The following is an 18,068-nucleotide window of genomic DNA, read 5'->3' as shown; positions in this document are numbered from 1 at the left end:
TTCCCAAATGTACTTTCACCAGTGTGGAAAGGAACATTTAAGAAGAGCCAAGTTTAACAGTGGTATATCTGAAGCTTCCTCTATTTCCAGAGTTTTATTAGCTTATCCTGAATGTCCATTTTGAGACTTCAATAATCACAAAAGTACCTTTCTTTTGCTCTACACTGTTCTGAGGTAATGAGCAGAACCTTCCAGATCTTTAGGTAAGCAAGACTTGAACACCAGGAAACCTGGTGGTGGTTACAACCTTAGTGTGCATAAGTATTACCTTACAGTGCTTGTTAAAAGTGCAGATTCCTTAAATATATTTAATGGAATATTATTCAGCCTTTAAAAAGAAAGACATTCTGACACATGCTACAACATGGACAAACCTTAAGGGCATTCTGCTAAGTAAAACAAGCCAGTCTCAAAAAGACAAGTACTGTATGATTCTACTTCTGTGAGGTACATAGAGTAGTCAAATTCATAGAGACAGAAAGTAAAATGATGCTTGTCAGGGCTGAGGTTGGTGGGAGAAATGGGGAGTGATTGTTTAATGAGTATAGTTTCAGTTTTGCAAGATGAAAAGAGTTCTGGAAATAGATGGTAGTGATGGTAGCACAACAATATGAATATACTTAATGCCACTGAATAATACACTTAAACACAGTTACGATGGTAAATTTTATATTATATGTATTTCATCACAATTCAGAAATAAATAAAAATACTAAATAAACAATGCAGATTCCTGGTTACCACAGGTGATTCTGATTCAGTAGGTCTGAATGGGCCCAGAAACTTGCATTTTTAGCAAGCAACTCAGCTGATTTTTATCTTTAGATAATACTTTGAGAGCTACTGGTTTATAAAGGAGATAAAATATAAGGATGTACTGAGGTCAGTTAGAAATACATGATTTGCCAGAGATACCAGAATACAACCTTCTTCAGATAAGATTTAAAAATTAGTTCATGGAGAAGAACTCTGGAAAATAATAGGACAGGGTCCCAGGGCTAAAGAAATATCCTTAGATTTGATCTAAGAGAAGGTAATTGGCAGACATATGTGACCTTGTTTAATATAACTGTGGGTGGAGGCATGAAAGATTAATAAAGGGGAGGGATTCCTCACACACATATAAATCACCACCATGTGAGAAAAGTGGGTAATTGTCTGGCATTTGGGTAATTATTCATGCAAATTAGAAGAGCATATATATATATACAAGCCCAACAAAACAAAGACAATTATTAGCACGTTCTAGAGTCACCATGCCAGTCATATCATCATTTCCAGCTGCTCAGATGTAAGTACCAGCAATGACATGGTTTCCAATTGTTTGATGCTTTGATAGTCATGTATCGAAGCAAGAATGTTTTATTTGGTGGATATTTTGTACATTGAATGAGGAAAAATTATGATGGAGTCTTTTCCACTTGATTTCAGATTCTCCCACACTAAAAACCACATGACATTTAATAAACATAGGGGGATCGAATATGTGGTGATGGAAGAACTGACTCTGGGTGATGAACATACAATGGGGTTTGTAGATGATGTGATGCAGAACTGTACACCTGAAATCTATGTAATTTTACTAACAATTGTCACCCCAATAAATTTAATTAAAAAAAAAAAAAAAAAAGAATTTCCAACCTGAAAGTCTATACCCACCAAACTACAATTCAAGTGTACGGATAAAACATATCTGAAAATATTTATCTGAAAAATTTTATTTTCATGTTTTTGTTGGCCATTTGTGTGTCCTCTTCTGTCAAGTGTCTATGCAGGTGTTTTGGCCTATTTTTCTGCCCTTTTTTAGGAGTTCCTTATACATTTTGGATACCAAATCCTTTGTCATTCATGTAGCATGGGGATTGAGAATTAACCCACAGAACAGAATAGAGAGTTCAGAAATAGACCCTGACAAATATGGAAACTTGATATATGTCAGAGCTGGTATTGCTTATCAACAAAAAAAGAATAAAAAACAAACAAACAAAAAAAAACATAGATTTAAGCAAGTTTTTAAAATAATTCTTATTCTCACTGTTAATATTGAGTGGGAATTCTAGAATTATTCCTTCTATCTTTCAGTTTTTCCAGCTCTTGAAGGCATGTGAGTGACAAGCAGATGATAAAGAGAACAAACAGAAATGAGTCTCTTCCTCCCTTTTTCTAAAATCTTATGTTGGATAGTGATATTCTGATTAGTAATATTTTATATTTGTGTTGTATCAGTATATTGTCTGAAACAGCTGCTGTTTATTCTCAGATTCATATTTTAAAGAATTTCTGGAGAAGAATATCTATTTTTAGACCGCCTAATCTCTCCTATTTTTCTTGAGCCTTAATTTGATGACTTGTAGCTGGCCATAATGAAAAGCCTATCATTTAAGATCTTTATAGTCTATGAGGGTAAATGGAAATGCTCGCAATGGTTTGTAAATTTTAAAACCAGTAAGTGGTATGAAAGAATTGAAACTGAAAAATTGAAACTTGTAATTTATGAGTTTAATAAAATAAACAAAAATAATTCTGGTATGGTTCCTGCTTCACAGAGTTTCCCATCTAGCTAGGGAACAGAGGTATGTAAACAAAAAGTGCATTAAAGAATTAATTCTAGGTGCTAAGATAAAGGTCTGTATATGTAGAGTGAGGTCTGTACATGGGAGAGGGTGTCATCACACAGGGATGAATCATATGGGGAGGGGTGGGCAAAGTCTTCACATGCAAAGTGAGTCTTGAGCTGAGTTTTTAGTATGAAACTATCTTTAAAAGGCTTAAAACCAAGATGTTTACAATCTCATTGGAGAGTCCAAACTAAAAATATATTTAAAAAGTAGTGAATAATTTAGTAGTAAGTTATGTAGGACTGGTTAATAGGTCAAAAAGGTTTTGGAAAAGTAGGGCAATGGGTTGGAGCAGGTGCAAAGAGCTTTATAAAGGAAGTAAAGTTGAGCCAAGCCTTAGGATGGGCAAGATATAGATAAGTACAGTGGAGGAGATGGTGGAGCACAAGGCAGAGAAAGAGTCTGAGCAAAGACGTGGACCTCAAGGAAACCAACATGTCTCTGTGGGTCCTCAAATGATTTAGGGGAATCTGGAGTGAGTGAGTGAGTGAGTGCCGGGATCCTGTCGAGACTGAAGAATGGAAACACAGATCCAGGAGAGGCAAAGAGTTTTAAAAAGAGGAGTTTATTAAAAGCAAAGGGTCAGAGTTGCTGAGCAGGATGGGGTCCCGAATAGGGGTGCTCAGCATGGGGCAAAAGCTTCTATTCTTATATCTTCTCTTGCCCATAAGAAGGGAACTGTTTGAAGAAGGGAACTGGCGCTTTCTAATAAAATTCATCTACCAGGTTTGTGCTGCTTGCCCATCCTAAAGGAATTAGCAAAATAACCCACTCTTATTTATCAGATCTGCTCCCTTTGTCAGGCCAAAAGGAATTTTATGATTAACCTCAAGGCACTATTGCATTTTCTCCTGGAGCCAAAGGAGTGATTTCAAAACCTGGAGTTTCAGGATATGACTGTCTTTGTTTATTCCACCAGGGACCTCCCTGTCTACCTAGGAACACACTAGCTAACCTGTCTCAAACAGACTGGAGTAGTGTGGAAGGACAACCGGACCAGATGAAGATCCGGCTTTAGGGGCAGGCAGTTTGGGGATTGATGTAGAAGGAAATGTCAGTATCTCACAGATTCATGATCTTGGAAGTCATATGCTGAGACAGTGTTTCAGGAAAGAAGCTCTAGTTTCCATTTTGAAAATGGACTAAAAAGAGCTCAGAGGGAGGCTGGGAGGCCAGCACAGAGGCTGCAGCAATCCTCCAGGAGGAAGGTGTTGTGTACCTTCGAAGGGGCAGCAGCACAGAATTGGGAGGGAAGGAACTGTCTGTCACTGTCAGTCACTGCCTCTGATGGTGAATTGCATTTGCATTTCTATTCATACTGTTCAAAAGGATTCATTACCATATATGTCCACCACATGGTGGTCATGGCAAGCAATTTTGTCTGTTCTGATCCATCGGAGAAGCTGGGCAGCTTTCAAAAAACAGAGTTAGCAATGAGTGGAGCATGTCTCAGAACCAAGGTTCTCTCACTCCAAATCCCTCTAATACAGGGTTTTCAACCTCAGTACTACTGACATTTTGGACCAGATAATTCTTTGTTGTAAGGGGCTGGACTGTACACTGTAGGGTTTTCAGCATTACCTCTGGCCTCTACATTGGGTGCCAGTAGTACCCCGTCTCCCCAGTTGTGACAATAGAGAATGTCTCCAGACTTTGCCAAATGTTCCCCAGAGGCGGCAGAATCACCTTTGGTTGAGGACCACTGCTGTAACATATCATGCAGTTTAATTTTTATAAGAGTAACATCGCCTACTATGCGCCACCAAGGCAGATATTTGCCATTACTTTCACCTGTAAACCGCAGGCTAGTGCTGCTCAGACTCTGAGTCTTTGAAGAACGAGAAGAACCCAAGCAGCAGGGTCACTACTCTTGTAACCCATCCATTATGGAAATGATAGCTACAATTAATTAGCAGTGAAAGTTTCTCTACATTGAAGCACCTGTTGAAGGTGCTTCACAATCACACCCCAGTTCCATCTGGAAATTTGGGGATGATTGGTTTGATACTCCAGTCCCAGAATTTGTTTTCTACTGCCTGAGACCCCACGTCAATCCCGTGATTTTTCTCTGGGACAATATTCTTCTTGTCTGTTTACCTCTTCTCCGCTCCCAATCCCTACCAAGTCAGTCCCATCTAACTCAGCTCCATGAGACAGAGCCTTATCGCTCTAACTTATTGACTATATGAACTCTGAAATCCTTATTTTTACCAAAATTTCCTATACATCTACAGACTTCCTTTGAGTGTTCCTTCCCCCTTTAACCCAAACTGATTTTGTCTTCGTGACCCAGATTTCCCCCTTGAACAGAGGTGATAGCCACTTCTTGTGCTGCCTTCTTCCCTTTGGCCCTGGGGTCTCAGGACCCTCAGGTACTGGCATTCTCCTTAGCCTCGGCATCCATTTCCAGCCCACTTTTCTGGCTACCATTCTCCAGTATTGTCTTCTTTAAAAGTCGTCTTCTTAACATTCCTGTTGCCATCCCAGCTCATCATCTATAAACCAGAACACTTGTTTATAGAAAGAGGATTGGGGTCTAGACCTTGTCAGGAGGAAAATTTTCTCTTTGAGTTCTGATTTGCAATAATAATATCCATTAAAAAATGCAGAAAATACCAAAAGATTGAGAAGAGTAATGAGGGAAGGATGAACTGAAAGGAAAGTAGGTTTTCTTTAATCAGTATAAACCTTCAGCCCTTCGCTCAATTAAATGCTGTGAAAATAACTGCCTACCTTCAAAAATTAGTCTAAAACAGATCAAGTACTGTCAGAACACGTTTTCTTCCCTGGACCGCTAGATACATCTCAAAGGTATATTTATTTATGGATAATAGCCCAACATCATCCCAGAATCCCAGCCATCTTTTTCCCTTAAATGTCTGAAATCTGAACTTGCTCCTTGTAGAAACAATCTTTCTTTCTTCCAGGTCAGTCCATAAGGAAGTCTTGCTCCTTAAGGTGACCAGGTATTATTAGGAATGGCTCTCTCCACCCACAGGTGGAGATCATATTTGTTCCAGGATTCAGAGTCATGTGGAGCAAACAGGCTGTAAATCAGAATGGAGTGGCTGTGCCTTGCATGTGTTTATGGCTCCTTTGACTTACTGATCTCCTTACTGGACTAAACCTAAGCTTTACATTTTGAGAAGATTGAGTAAATAATGACATGACATTTAATACACTGAGTATATATTTGGACCATTTCCTAGACTACTGGGGTGAAAATGGAAAGGTTTACAATTTTACCAATGGACAAAAACAATGAAATATGCAAACTATTTTTTTTAATTTTATTAAAGTGAAATTCACATACCATAAAATTAGTCATTTTACATAGAACAATTCAGTGGCATTTAGTGTGCTCACAATGTTGTACAGCTACCACTGCTATCTAGTTCCAAAATATTTTTAGCATCCTAAAAGGAAATCATATCTCATATCTATTGAAATATAATTTTTAAACCAGCCTGGGAAATTATATATGATTTCCACAGTATTTGTAGTAAGCATTGGGTTGCAATTTTCTTTTCATATCTTACTGATCCCTTATAATCTACTTTGTACAAGACAGTTTTAATGAAGTGGGAGTTCAAGGACCATATCAGTGAGTTACACAGAAGACAACTCTTCCAGCCCCAGTAACTGCCTTTCTGGAAAAGTAATGGGTAACATGGATCTATACAGAATAGATCCACTCTTCAAAGAGAGAGATGTAGGAGATGGGAGCAGAAAACTGCTTGAAATAACCAAGGTAGAAACTTGGAGGAAATTAAACTAAAAAGAGAAACTAGAATAGAGGGATAAAGAACAGTGCCTGGCACATGGCAGGTGCTCAAAAACTGTCTGTTGAATGAATGAAAATAACTCTAAATAAAGTAATGTAATAGCCCAGAATGAATGGATGGATGCATGCATGCTTTGGAAATGGATGTGGGATGCAAGGAGTAGTATTTCAAGTGAACAATTTGATAAGCCATTGAGAGGAAGCACATGAAATGTTTACTGTGTCATTGAAGTTGGACCAGCCTTAAAAACAAATAGGAAAGAGATGTAAAGACTGTATTATTTTGTATTCAAATATTTACACTTAAGACAAAAAGATCAAAGTTTCCATAGTTTTTGCTGTTTATCATAAGCATAGATTTGAAATTATGAGAACATACATAGAGAAAACAGCTTTGAGGAATAAATATTGATTGAATTTCAGTACTTAAGGTTTTTTAAAAGGGCCTAGAAGTAGAAGGGCATCTGTTATTATATAAATTATTATTTATAAGCTTGGATTGCTCCTCGTGTGGTCATAAATTTACATGGCCTTTTCTTAGTCAGTCTTGGGGATATTCTTCCTTTGCATTTCTTTATATGTTAAGTGTATTTTCTCCCGAATGACTATTTGTTGAAGTATGCTGTTAATTTTTTTAAATTGTCTATCTAGTAAACCCCTTGACTAGAAGAATGTCTAATATGATACATACCATCATGTGATTATTGGTATAACAACAGTTAATTAAAGCACTAGTATATTTTTACCTACACAATAATTAGTTTAATAGGATTTAGCAAGACCTAGAATTTATTCCAAGACAGTATTCATTTCTGCTCAATTACACTCAAATTAGGCATTCTAATTCAGGGACAACAAGCACATATAGCATATTTTTACCTTCAGATATCCTATTAACTGCAGGGAGCCTCTCTACTGTAGACAATTTTTTTCCCATCCACACAGGCTTAGCTAAAGGATTTAGCATGCTTCTCAATGCACAGCAACAGCTTTCTGTGTTCTTTCAACTGCTCATATTTAGAAACTTATGTATCATTATCCTGTTTGCTCATTACGTATCATTATCCTGTTTGAAGACACTTGATAGCATTGTACTTGTCATCCAACTTGTCACTTGACAATTGCCTTAGCCCATTTGGGCTGCAGTAACAAAACACCATATCTTCTTTATCCAATCATCTATCGAAGAACACTTCAGGCATATATACAATGGAATATTACTCAGCCGTAAGAAAAGATAAAATACTGCCATTTGCAAACATGGATGGATCATGAGGTTATCATTCTAAGTGAAATAAGTCAGAAAGAGTCAAAAGAACCATATGATTTCACTTATATGTGAGATATAAAACTGAAAGCAACAAACGAACAAGACAAACAAACAAAAACTCATAGACAGAGACAACAGTTTAGTGGTTACTGTTGTAAGAGTAGAGGGGGGAGGTAGAAAAGGGTAAAGGGGGTCAAATATATAGTGATACAAGGAGAATTGACTTTGGGTGGTGAAAACACAATGTGATATATAGATGATGTATTACAGAATTGTATACTTGAAACCTATATAATTTTGCTAACCCATGTCATCCCAATAAGTTTAATTGTAAAAACACCAAATACTAGGTGGCGTATAAACAATAGAAATTTATTTCTCACAGTTCTGGAGGCTGGAACGTACAAGATTAAGGTGACAGCGGATTCAGTGTCTAGTGAAAACCACTTCCTGGTTCATAGACTGCCATCTTCTCTCTGTCCTCACAAGTGGGAAGGAAGGGCCTAGGGAGTTCTCTGGAGTCTTTTCTTCCAGAGCACTAATCCTACTGATGAGGGCTCCACCCTCATGACCCAATCACCTCCCAAAGGTCCTACCTCCTAATACCATCACATTGGGGATTAGGTTTCAACATATAAATTTGAGGTGGGGGGAACACAAACATTCAGTCTATAGCAACAATAAACCTCTTATCCTGTGAAACAACAGGTATAATCAGGGAAAACAACGGTACCGTAGCAAAGATGATGGCTCAGATCCTGAAATTTGTGTTTAGGTAGTGTTTTAAGCATTGCCCCATATATTAAAAGACAATGAAGGATCAAAAAGTACTTAGAATACGTCCAAATTAAGTTACGGAGGTTAAGGTAAGGAGCCTTGATTAGAAGTTAGACCTGCTTAAAGTCTTCCAACTAAACATTAGCTTGGTCCTGGTAATGAATATAGGAACTAGAAAGGCAATGATCAAATTCTGTTCTGTGCTCAAATCACAATACAAGTTTTGAAGAACTACAATCTTGGTACTGTGCTGATCGTCCTAAACCTAGTTTAAAACCCATGGTTTTTAATCAAAAAGAGAAAAAATCCAAATACATTAATCAACACTCTTTAAAATTTCCAGTTTAGTCTGAGCCACCATTTGATTTGATGTAAATGTTAACCATATTGGTTCGGTTAATTAGAGGTTGCAAAGAGGCTTGTGCAGTAGTGAGTGGGGAAAGGAAAATGTATTTTTCAGCCTCTCTCCTTTCATTCTGAGTGGACATTTCTTCGACGGTTGGAAAAAGCTGAGATCAGTCTTCATTTCAGGTGTTTCCTTTACTCTTTCTGTCCCTCATTCCCCACCTGTCCATGTAATATAGCAGGGGATGTATACGAAAGGGTCTTCTCTTTTCACCTCCCATGTCATTGAGATTGAGATAGCAATCTCAAATTCGATGGATTAGTACTATGGAAGCAAACAAATATAAGCCTGATTTTGAAGAAGTGAGTTATTGAGAATTTTTTTAAAATCTACTGAGAGTACGAATGGCATTCTTTCCCTCCAGTTGGCAGTAGTTATCAAAGTCTCCATCCTACCATCATTGGGGGTACTCTCACTTATCCTGCTTTCTTTACTGGTGAAAAGATTCCCCAACAACGAACAAAAAAGATTTATTTTCCAGGTGTCACTTGATGGGTTCACAGGATTATTGTTGAAAGGGTACTGTCTTCCAAAGGGAAAGAAACCACAGTGGAAGTTGGCAGAACCACTATAAGGAAGAATTTCCAGAGTCAATACTGTAAAGTGCCAGACCTGGTTACTGAGGTATTATAAAAAATGTCAATAATCTTATTTCTGTAAAGCACTTTAAAGTTCTCAAAGAAGCTTCAAATCATTTTTTGATCCCACTAGATTGTGAAATCATCTTCTACAGAGGTCTTTCAGTAACAATATTAAAAGCCTTTATCAAAATATACACAGTGATTACAACTGAGTTATGAATGTGTGTATGTATATGTGTGTATATCCAGCTGTTTTTATAACTATATCTATATACACACATGGACAAGAACTTTAGGGTGATATTCAAATATGAAAAATAGTCATTGAATTAAGATGATACAATTATAAATATCTTTTTTCTCTTACTGCTTTGGTATCATCATGCTATGTTTTCCATCTAAAACTAGTTTAATCCTTATGTCATAAGTGATGTGGGGTAAGTTCTGCCCACAAATAAGATTGCCTCCAATTTGGAGGCAAGGAGAGAAGAGATAGCATCTAGAAATCCTTTCTTATCTCAGAAGCCAGCCAGGTGTGAGGAGAAAAGAGAGCAAAACCCAACAGCCCACCTAGGTGGGGAGGTCTCTCTCTCTCTCTCTCCCTCCCTCCCTCCATCCCTCCCTCTCCCTCTCTCCCTTTTTCTCTGTCATTTATACATTATTTCATTAGAACATATTATGTGCTAAGCAATTCACATACATTATCACTTTTAATTCTACAACTTTATGATGTGTGTGCTACTATTACTCTTATTTCACAGATAAGAAAGTGATATAACCATCCAAGGTCACACATCTACTAAATTGTATAGCCAGCGCTTGAACCAAGGAGACCTGGCTCCCGGCATATGACTTCAGAATAAGATCTAAACTTTCTTGCCTTGGCCTAACTGCCTTATGTTGTCAGGTTCTTGCCTATGTCTCCAATCTCCTTTTATGTCCTCTTCCCCCCTCACCAATGCCCCATATACACCATGGTCTAGAGACATCATCCAGAGTATACTGATGTCTTCCCTGCCTCAGCATCTTTGCACTTGTCTCTGCTTGGAAAGCCCTTCTCTTGGTTCTTACCACGGCTGGATCATCACCCTTCAAATCTCCATTTAATATGTCACTTTAGGGTGGTCCTCCTGACCATCCCAGGTAAAGATGTCCCCTTTTTTCCAAAGTTGCTCTCTGTCACATGACCCTGTTTATTTTCTTCATGGGATTTATCATGCTTAGTTAATCTTTTATGTATTTATTTACTTAGGTGTTGTCTGTCTCTTCCATCAAGAATGCAGACTCCATGAGTACTGAGACCTTGTTTGTCTTTGTACCTCTGTGTTTTCAGCACCTGGCACAGGGTCTGACACATAACAGGCTGAACAAATATTAAGTGCCCTTAACCACTAAGCCACATTACCTGGGGCAGGGAACCCAAAGGATTATATCTCGCATAAAGATGATATAAGTGCAAAAGATTTTATAAATATGTCTATTTTTACCCTCATTTTATCCAATTTAAGCCACTTCGAGGACATCTGAATGTCTGCTTTCCTAATTCTGCACATTTCTGGCTTCTAGGCCTTCAAGTTTCAGCTCCAATGGTACCTGGTCAGAGCCGTCCCTGATCATTCTCGCTAGAGCCAGGCCACCATGCCACCCCTCCCACCCACCACTGCTATTTTGTTTCTTACTGTTTTCCCTTTGCCCATTAGGATGTAGTGTTCTTGAGGGCAGGAACATCTTTATGTTAATGCTGTATACAATGTCTAGAATATTTCCCAACACATACTAGTCATTCCATGAACAATTGTTGAATGAATTAGTACACTGGTCACTTACATGTATTCTCTTTTTAGTTCAACTAGTTTTTAAATGGACTTTTTTGGGATTTCTTTCTAAGTAGACAATCATCTATAGTTAATTCTTTCTTTTCTTTTCTGAGAGTTATACTCATTACTTTTTCTTTATTATGTCAACTAGAACTATCAGAACAATGTTAAATAATACAGGCAATAGCAGGTATGTTTGATTTGCTTTTACTTAATTGACTTACCATTAATTATGGCATTGGTATTTCTGGGACAGGCATTAGTTACCACACCAAGGAAACATCCTTTTAATCCTAAGAATTCGGGTTTTAAATTTAGTTTAATTTCATTTAGTTCTAACAAAAAGCAATTTTGAATTTTATTGAAGAACTTTTGATCATACAGTATTCCTTCTTTGAACTATTGATAAGGTAAACTATGTTAATATGAAAATATTCTTGCATTTCTAGAATAAACTCCACTTATTCATTTAATATATTTCTGTCGTTGATTACTAGCATTTTTCTTAGGATTTTTTTCCTGCATCTATAGTCATAAAAGGAACTACACTGTATTTTTTGGTTTGTGTGTTTGTGTATTGACCTAGCTTTTTCAGGAGTTGCTACCAGGATAACAACAGGTTCATGTAATGCCCTGGGAAATGTTTTACCCCTTTAGAATTTTAAAGCAGTCTTGGGTGTTTTTACAAATCTCAGAGTTCACTGCTTCCTTCCTCCATCCTTCAGGGAGTGAGAACACTGACAGCCCCTTAAGATGAGGATGTGGGGTGAGGCAGAATTGAATGTTTAGGACTAGGATGAATAATAAGTATGTGTTGCTTAGTTCCTTGATTTAGTTAGGTTTTTTTGGATTGTATCAGGTAGACTTGATACCGTGTTTCCCCCAAAATAAGACCTAGCCAGACAATCAGCTCTAATGTGTCTTTTGGAGCAAAAATTAATATAAGACCCAGTATTATATTTATTATATTATATTATATTATATTATATTATATTATATTATATTATATTATATTATGTAAGACCGGGTCTTATATTGTAGTAAAATAAGACTGGGTCTTATATTAATTTTTGCTCCAAAAGACACATTAGAACTGATTGTCTGGCTAGGTCTTATTTTGATATATATGAAATTATATAGATATATATGAAATTAGATATATATGAAGATATTAGATATATATGAAAAAGGAGAATATATAAGGATACAAATGAAAATTTAAAAAAAAATAGTAGTTAGATTATAGATAATTGGTACTTTTTTCTCTTTTCCATATTCTTACATTTTTATATAATGAATATTATTTGAGGGAGCAACCATTCCCTCACTTCTCTATAAGGGGATTTCCATGACTAGAGTAACTTCCCAGCCCCTCTTCCTGATCCTTACTTATTCCTTCTCAAAGTAGATGGAGGAATAAATCAACTGAGTGGAGAATGGTAAGGGTATGAAATTCCTTGATTCATAAGTGGGACTAACAATTAGTTAAGTGGGTATTCTCCCTCCCACCTTCCTGCCACCTGTCTGATCCCCAGATCCAATTCTCCCTCTGGTGGTCTGCGCCAAGGTCTAGACTTGCTGGGGTGGTACTAGAGACCTCATTTGGCTGTAGAACACATTCTTCCATTAATTACCAGTAAGAAAGCTGAGATTTTTATCTCCCTCTGTTAGACTCCTATGTTTTATTTTTCAATTTTCTCCAAAATCCAATAAGTAGGTAGTACTTTGCAGTCAAAGAAAATGTTGCTTTTAAAATTGTAGGCTGCTGTGTGTTCAAATATTATTCATAGGTACCATTTATTCAGCACTGACCTTGTTAATTGCTTTCTGTGCATCATCTCACTTACCTTTTACAACAATCTTATAAGGCTGGTTCTTTTAGTATCCTTGTTTTCATAGGAAACAAAAACAGACAAACAAATTAACATTAAGAGAGTTTAAACTGCTGTTCTTCGTGGAATCTCTATTCCATAATTGTGGATTCAGGACTGAAGCCTCAGGGAAACCAAAAAGGAAGTTTTCTATCTAGATTTGCAAGGCTATTCACTGATCTGTTAGAATAGTGAAAACTGAAATGAATGACTGTGCAAACTCCCTTCTCAGTTTTACATCTCTGTTTACTAATAAAAGCCAGTTGCCAACATCTTACATTCAAGCCGACTTGTATTTTCTTGCTTAACTGAAAGCTACCACCCAAACTCACCCCAGGGTCTTCTGTTGGAAGAGAAGATAACCTCTGTGAAAAAACTATCCCCAATCTACAGATATGATTTTTTTAATGGCCTACTGGGGGCATAGGTGACCTCAGGTGACAAAAATTCAGACATTGCAAGCAAATATGTGATCAGCATTCCTCTTGACTGGCTAAACTATCTGGAAAGCAAACTAAGCCTTCTGCTGGGGATTTGGCCAACAGACTGGAGAAAACAAGACACTATGGGAGATTTCTAAAGATTATTGCTATCTATCCAACTGTTACTACTAAAAACCAAACTGATAAATATCTCTTTAGCTGGGAGGCTGGGCAGGAGGTTGCCAGGGTTACCAGATATTTAGGTGGAAAATAGCTGCTTGGAGCTGGCTGATTGAGCTCATAAAAGAACCCTTTTTGAGAATTATTTTTACTTCAAAAGCATGAAGTTTATAGCCCCACAGAAACTATCATGTATGGTTTCCAGAGCAACCCTCAATGCCTTGCAAATTTCTCAGTATAAAACTCCAATATAAAAATTTCTCAATTGGATATCCTATTATGTCACAACCCAGGACTGAAATATGCCTCGATGCCAAGGGTCTGAACTCAGCCTCTACTCTCTGTCTACCCTTTGCTCTAGCCATCTTATCCAGTCTCAGGGTCTTGGCAATCAACTTTAAGTAGATGACTTCCAAATCTACTTCACCATCCCTGTTTCAAGAATTTCCTGTTTCACATTTCTCACTTTTGCTGAATGTCTCCATGTGTATGAATCGCAGGTACCTCAAACACTTTCTTCCTAAAATTGAACTCTTGATCTTTTAACAAAGCTTATGCTTCTCCTATCATCAAATAGTGTCCTCTCCTTTCAGATACTTCTCTTGAAAACTTGGAGGAAAAACAGAGGGTTGCTAGAGGGGCGGGGGGGTGGGGATAAGGGGAAAGTGAGAGGTTTTGAAAAATAGTCGGTAACCACAAGATGGTCATAGGGGTTTGAAAATTAGTTTGGGGAACGTACAGAGGGATAGTGGATGGGGGGAGGGGGGTTCACACAGTGTGAGGGATATAAATGATAAACGTCTAAGTTTTGCTTTGTCTTGGGCACCTGAAACTAATTAAAAAATAAATAAATAAATTTGGAAAAAAAACAAAAACCACATGAATATATTAATGAAAAAAAAAAAAAAACTTTCATCATCTTTGTGACTCCTTCTTTCTTAACCCTCATATCTAATTAGTTACCAAGTCCAGCCAGCCAATATCTTTGGACTCCAACCCTCTTTTCTATTTCTACTTCCACTGCTTTAGTTCAGGTCCTCTTTCCCCTGTCTTCTGTATCACCACCATTCCAACACAGTGGTGGCCTTGCCACTATCTTCACTCCACTCGTCCTTATTTAGTGCTACCAGAGTAATCTTCCCATTGTTCGCTTTCATCTATGTCATTGCCATCCTCAAAACCTATATTGACTCCTCAACGCTTACACAATGCAGTCCAGATTCCTTAGCATAGCATTCATAGTCAGGTCTCAGCTTTATTTACTCTTTATATGCTCTACGTGCTGGCCCAGTGTTTCTCAATCTCTTTTTCCTTATTGTCCCCGCTAGGGAGCCTTCAAAGGATTTTTTTTCTAAAGCGCCCCTCTCATGAAGTTAACGCCACAGATATACTATATATATGTTTACATATTGTATATCTGTTTATGTTCTGTTTTTACATTAAAAAGTGAGATGTTTTTACCCTCCAAGAACCCATTTTTGCTCCATTAGGGACAATATTGCGCCTATTGAGAATATATACTCTAGCTAAAACAGATCACTTACCAATTCCTGGATAGGCCCCTGTAATTTCTAGCTTCCAAGTTTTTGTTTACTTTGGCCATTAGTCAGAGGAGTTGAGGGATTACAAGAAGATTCTTCTTCTGCTATTCAGTGTACTGTTCCCCTCACCTAAAATAGATTCACATATTTCCTCCCACTACCTTCCATTTCTTCCTGTTGGAATCTGACCCTTCATGTTGCAACCCAAACACGTCCTCCCCTTGATCCACTCAGCTGGAACTAACTTCTTTCTGTGCTCTAATAGAACTTGCTTTATATTTCTATTATGTTCTTCTTTGTAATATAGTAAAATTTCTATTTGTGTAATCTCCCCCACTGTATTATAAACATCCTACAGACAGACTACCTTCTTCACAGTGTACAGTGCCTTCATATAGTAAGCACCAGTATATGTTAGCTGAAATCAGTTCACTGATACACCAGTAAAAGCCTACCAGCGCCCACATTAAAAAGTCTTACATTCATGCTAAATAAGTGGACACACTAGTGAGTGAAAAAATGGATGTCATGTACAAGACATACTTCTAAACCACCATCATTAACACAGAGAATATAAGGGAGTGTGCCTGTTGTACAACATTGGTGATCTGAATTGGTTCCTGCTTCATAGAAATAACAAACAGACACCCACTGAAAGTTATTTGAATGGCTACCTGCCTAGACATGTCTTAAATAATGATCATCAAGGTGAGTAGAGGACCCAGAGGCCAAAACATAAATAGCCATTTTTGGCATCATGTTTTTGTTACATCAGCACTACAAAACAAATGACCAAGTTAAGGCTATGAGGCAGGAAAGTTGATCTGACCAAGTTATTTTTGTGTGGGGAAGTGAAGCCAAAAGGAATGTGTTTTCTGAAAAAGGCTTTATGATTTTAAAATGTATGTGTATATGAAAATATATAGAAATTTCCATCATATATTGGGATAATACTTTCTAGGAAAAGCTATTTCTGTGGTGTCATGGGATTACATTTTGCTTTAGTCAGAGGATTAGGTATTTGAAAGTGGCACTTATACTACTTCTCTTAAATAGTTTCTTAAGAAAGATTATCAAATCTTATAGAAAACTACAAACAGGTGCTTTCTATATTCTTTGCCCCAGGCCTGTCTCCTAGAATACCATAAACAGTTTAATGTTGTTTTTTTTGTTGTTGTTGTTGTTTGTGTTTTTTCCCTCAAGCCCTAGAATGACTTTTGTGGGGCAATGAGACGCGAGTGTCTGAGGAATGGGAGGCTTGGCAAAGAACTCATTTGCAAGGATGAGTCTTTGCAAGGATGCGCTAAACTCAGCCCTTGAGCCTGGTCTGCTCACAGAAGGCTGTGTAATGAGTTCAGCCCTCTCGGGTCTTTCAGAGTAAACTTCGGCCAGTTTAAAGCTTCTGTGAGCAATTCATAGAACTGAATTGAAAAGAAGGATTAGTCGTGAACCTCTTTCCTTTGCACTCCTTTGCAGCTCAAGTTCTGAGAGCAAACAGCAACAGCCAAAACAAATAATTGGGAGCCAACACTTAAGTCTCGGCCTCACTCTAGGGCAGAATTATGTTGGATTGTTGTTTAACAAATCCGAAAGCGGGTTGGGGAGGGAAAGGGGAGGAGACGAGGAACGGCCCGCCTCTTTGGAATGGGATTGGCTCCCTCTCTCCCTTTAGCTGTTCGTTTTGCATCCCGGTTGGATGGGTTTAGAGAAACCTGTCATTACGGTGGTGTCAAAATGATCCATGTAGGTGTGGGCTGTTTCTTAAGTTTGTGGTTTTAGATTTTCAAAGTGGCAGACTTATTATTGGCTATAGGATCAAGTTCCTGAAACTAGTATTCGATATTTTGAAATATGTCATCGTAACAGCAGGCGCCAAGGAGCTTAAGTGTAACTCACATACAGAGAAAAAATGACGAAAGTTCCTCAGGGATTTGATTGCAGTTTCTTAAATGACGAAGAAGCCAGGAAGATCCTTCAGGTGCTGGAAAGAAATGAAGAGCTACAGAGGGCAGAGAAGGACAGGATCAGGTACAAAGCAAATTCCTTTCTCTTTTCCCTGGGCCTGGGTCCAGCAGTGACCGGGGCGTGAGCGGAGGGAGGCGCGGAGCTTTCATTGGGCACCTGTCCGGGTTCTCCCAGACGCGCAGCGTCCGCCTGGAGTGCTGAGCCGGGCCAGGGGAAATCTGAGCTGAATTTGTCTCTTAAGGACTTTGGGGTGCCTGGTTGATGCACTTTCCACACATAGCATCAGAAGGGCTCGCCTGCGAGCCTTTGGTCCTGCAGGGTGGGTAGCACCCCTGCCCTCGCCATGCTGGCGGGTTTGGTGCGTTTCTTTCGGAGTGGGTCCGGCGGGGACACGTGGGCGGGATCGGCCACTGGGGGTCCAGGCTGGGTGGAGCGCCGTGCAGACATACCCTGCTGTGCTTGGGTGCCTCCTCGGCAGTTGCGGGGCATGAGCCAGGCCGGCAGGTGAAATGGGACGAGGGCTCTGCGTGGAGCGGAATCCTGGCACGCGCTCACCCACGTACTCACTTATAGGGCTTCTCCAGGTTGTCCATCTCTTCCAATACACTCTCCCTCGGTATCGCAGACACCTTTCTTTACCCCACGCAGATACCACGTCCGGAAGAGCTGGCCTCTAACTGGCGGCGATGTGGTCCCCACCCCAAGGGCTGGAGCTCGGTATTTGCCAAATTGTGCGGAGTAAAATGGGCTGGGACTAGGACGCGTGGGATTGGCTAGAATGGGTGGGTCTCGGTGCTGGTGGTGCTATGGGGAAGTTGCTGCGGACTTTCACCCTT

At 38.7% G+C, this 18,068-nt stretch overlaps 1 protein-coding gene and 1 long non-coding RNA gene across 3 annotated transcripts in view; one reads left to right on the top strand and one right to left on the bottom strand.

The window, feature by feature from the left end:
• Positions 1 to 6,136: 6,136 nt before the first annotated feature.
• On the bottom strand, positions 6,137 to 16,961 carry LOC141572191 (uncharacterized). Its single transcript, XR_012497405.1, has 3 exons — positions 15,271 to 16,961; positions 13,101 to 13,139; positions 6,137 to 9,119 (listed from the first exon to the last, which is right to left on the bottom strand). It is a non-coding gene; the product is annotated as an uncharacterized LOC141572191 (long non-coding RNA).
• EXPH5 (exophilin 5) overlaps positions 16,946 to 18,068 on the top strand; it is a 72,645-nt gene continuing 71,522 nt past the window's right edge. Inside the window, exon 1 of one of the 2 annotated variants that reach the window (XM_019718717.2) lies at positions 16,946 to 17,295. In XM_019718717.2, coding sequence (XP_019574276.2) covers positions 17,177 to 17,295 — 119 coding nt within the window. In that variant the 5' untranslated portion in view covers positions 16,946 to 17,176. The remainder of the gene's footprint in view (positions 17,296 to 18,068) is intronic. The other variant, XM_074335528.1, reaches the window with a different exon arrangement.

Source organism: Rhinolophus sinicus, linkage group LG06 (genome assembly GCF_036562045.2).
Source record: "Rhinolophus sinicus isolate RSC01 linkage group LG06, ASM3656204v1, whole genome shotgun sequence".
Classification (NCBI taxonomy): Eukaryota; Metazoa; Chordata; class Mammalia; order Chiroptera; family Rhinolophidae; genus Rhinolophus; species Rhinolophus sinicus.
This window is presented reverse-complemented; position numbering and strand designations above follow the sequence as displayed.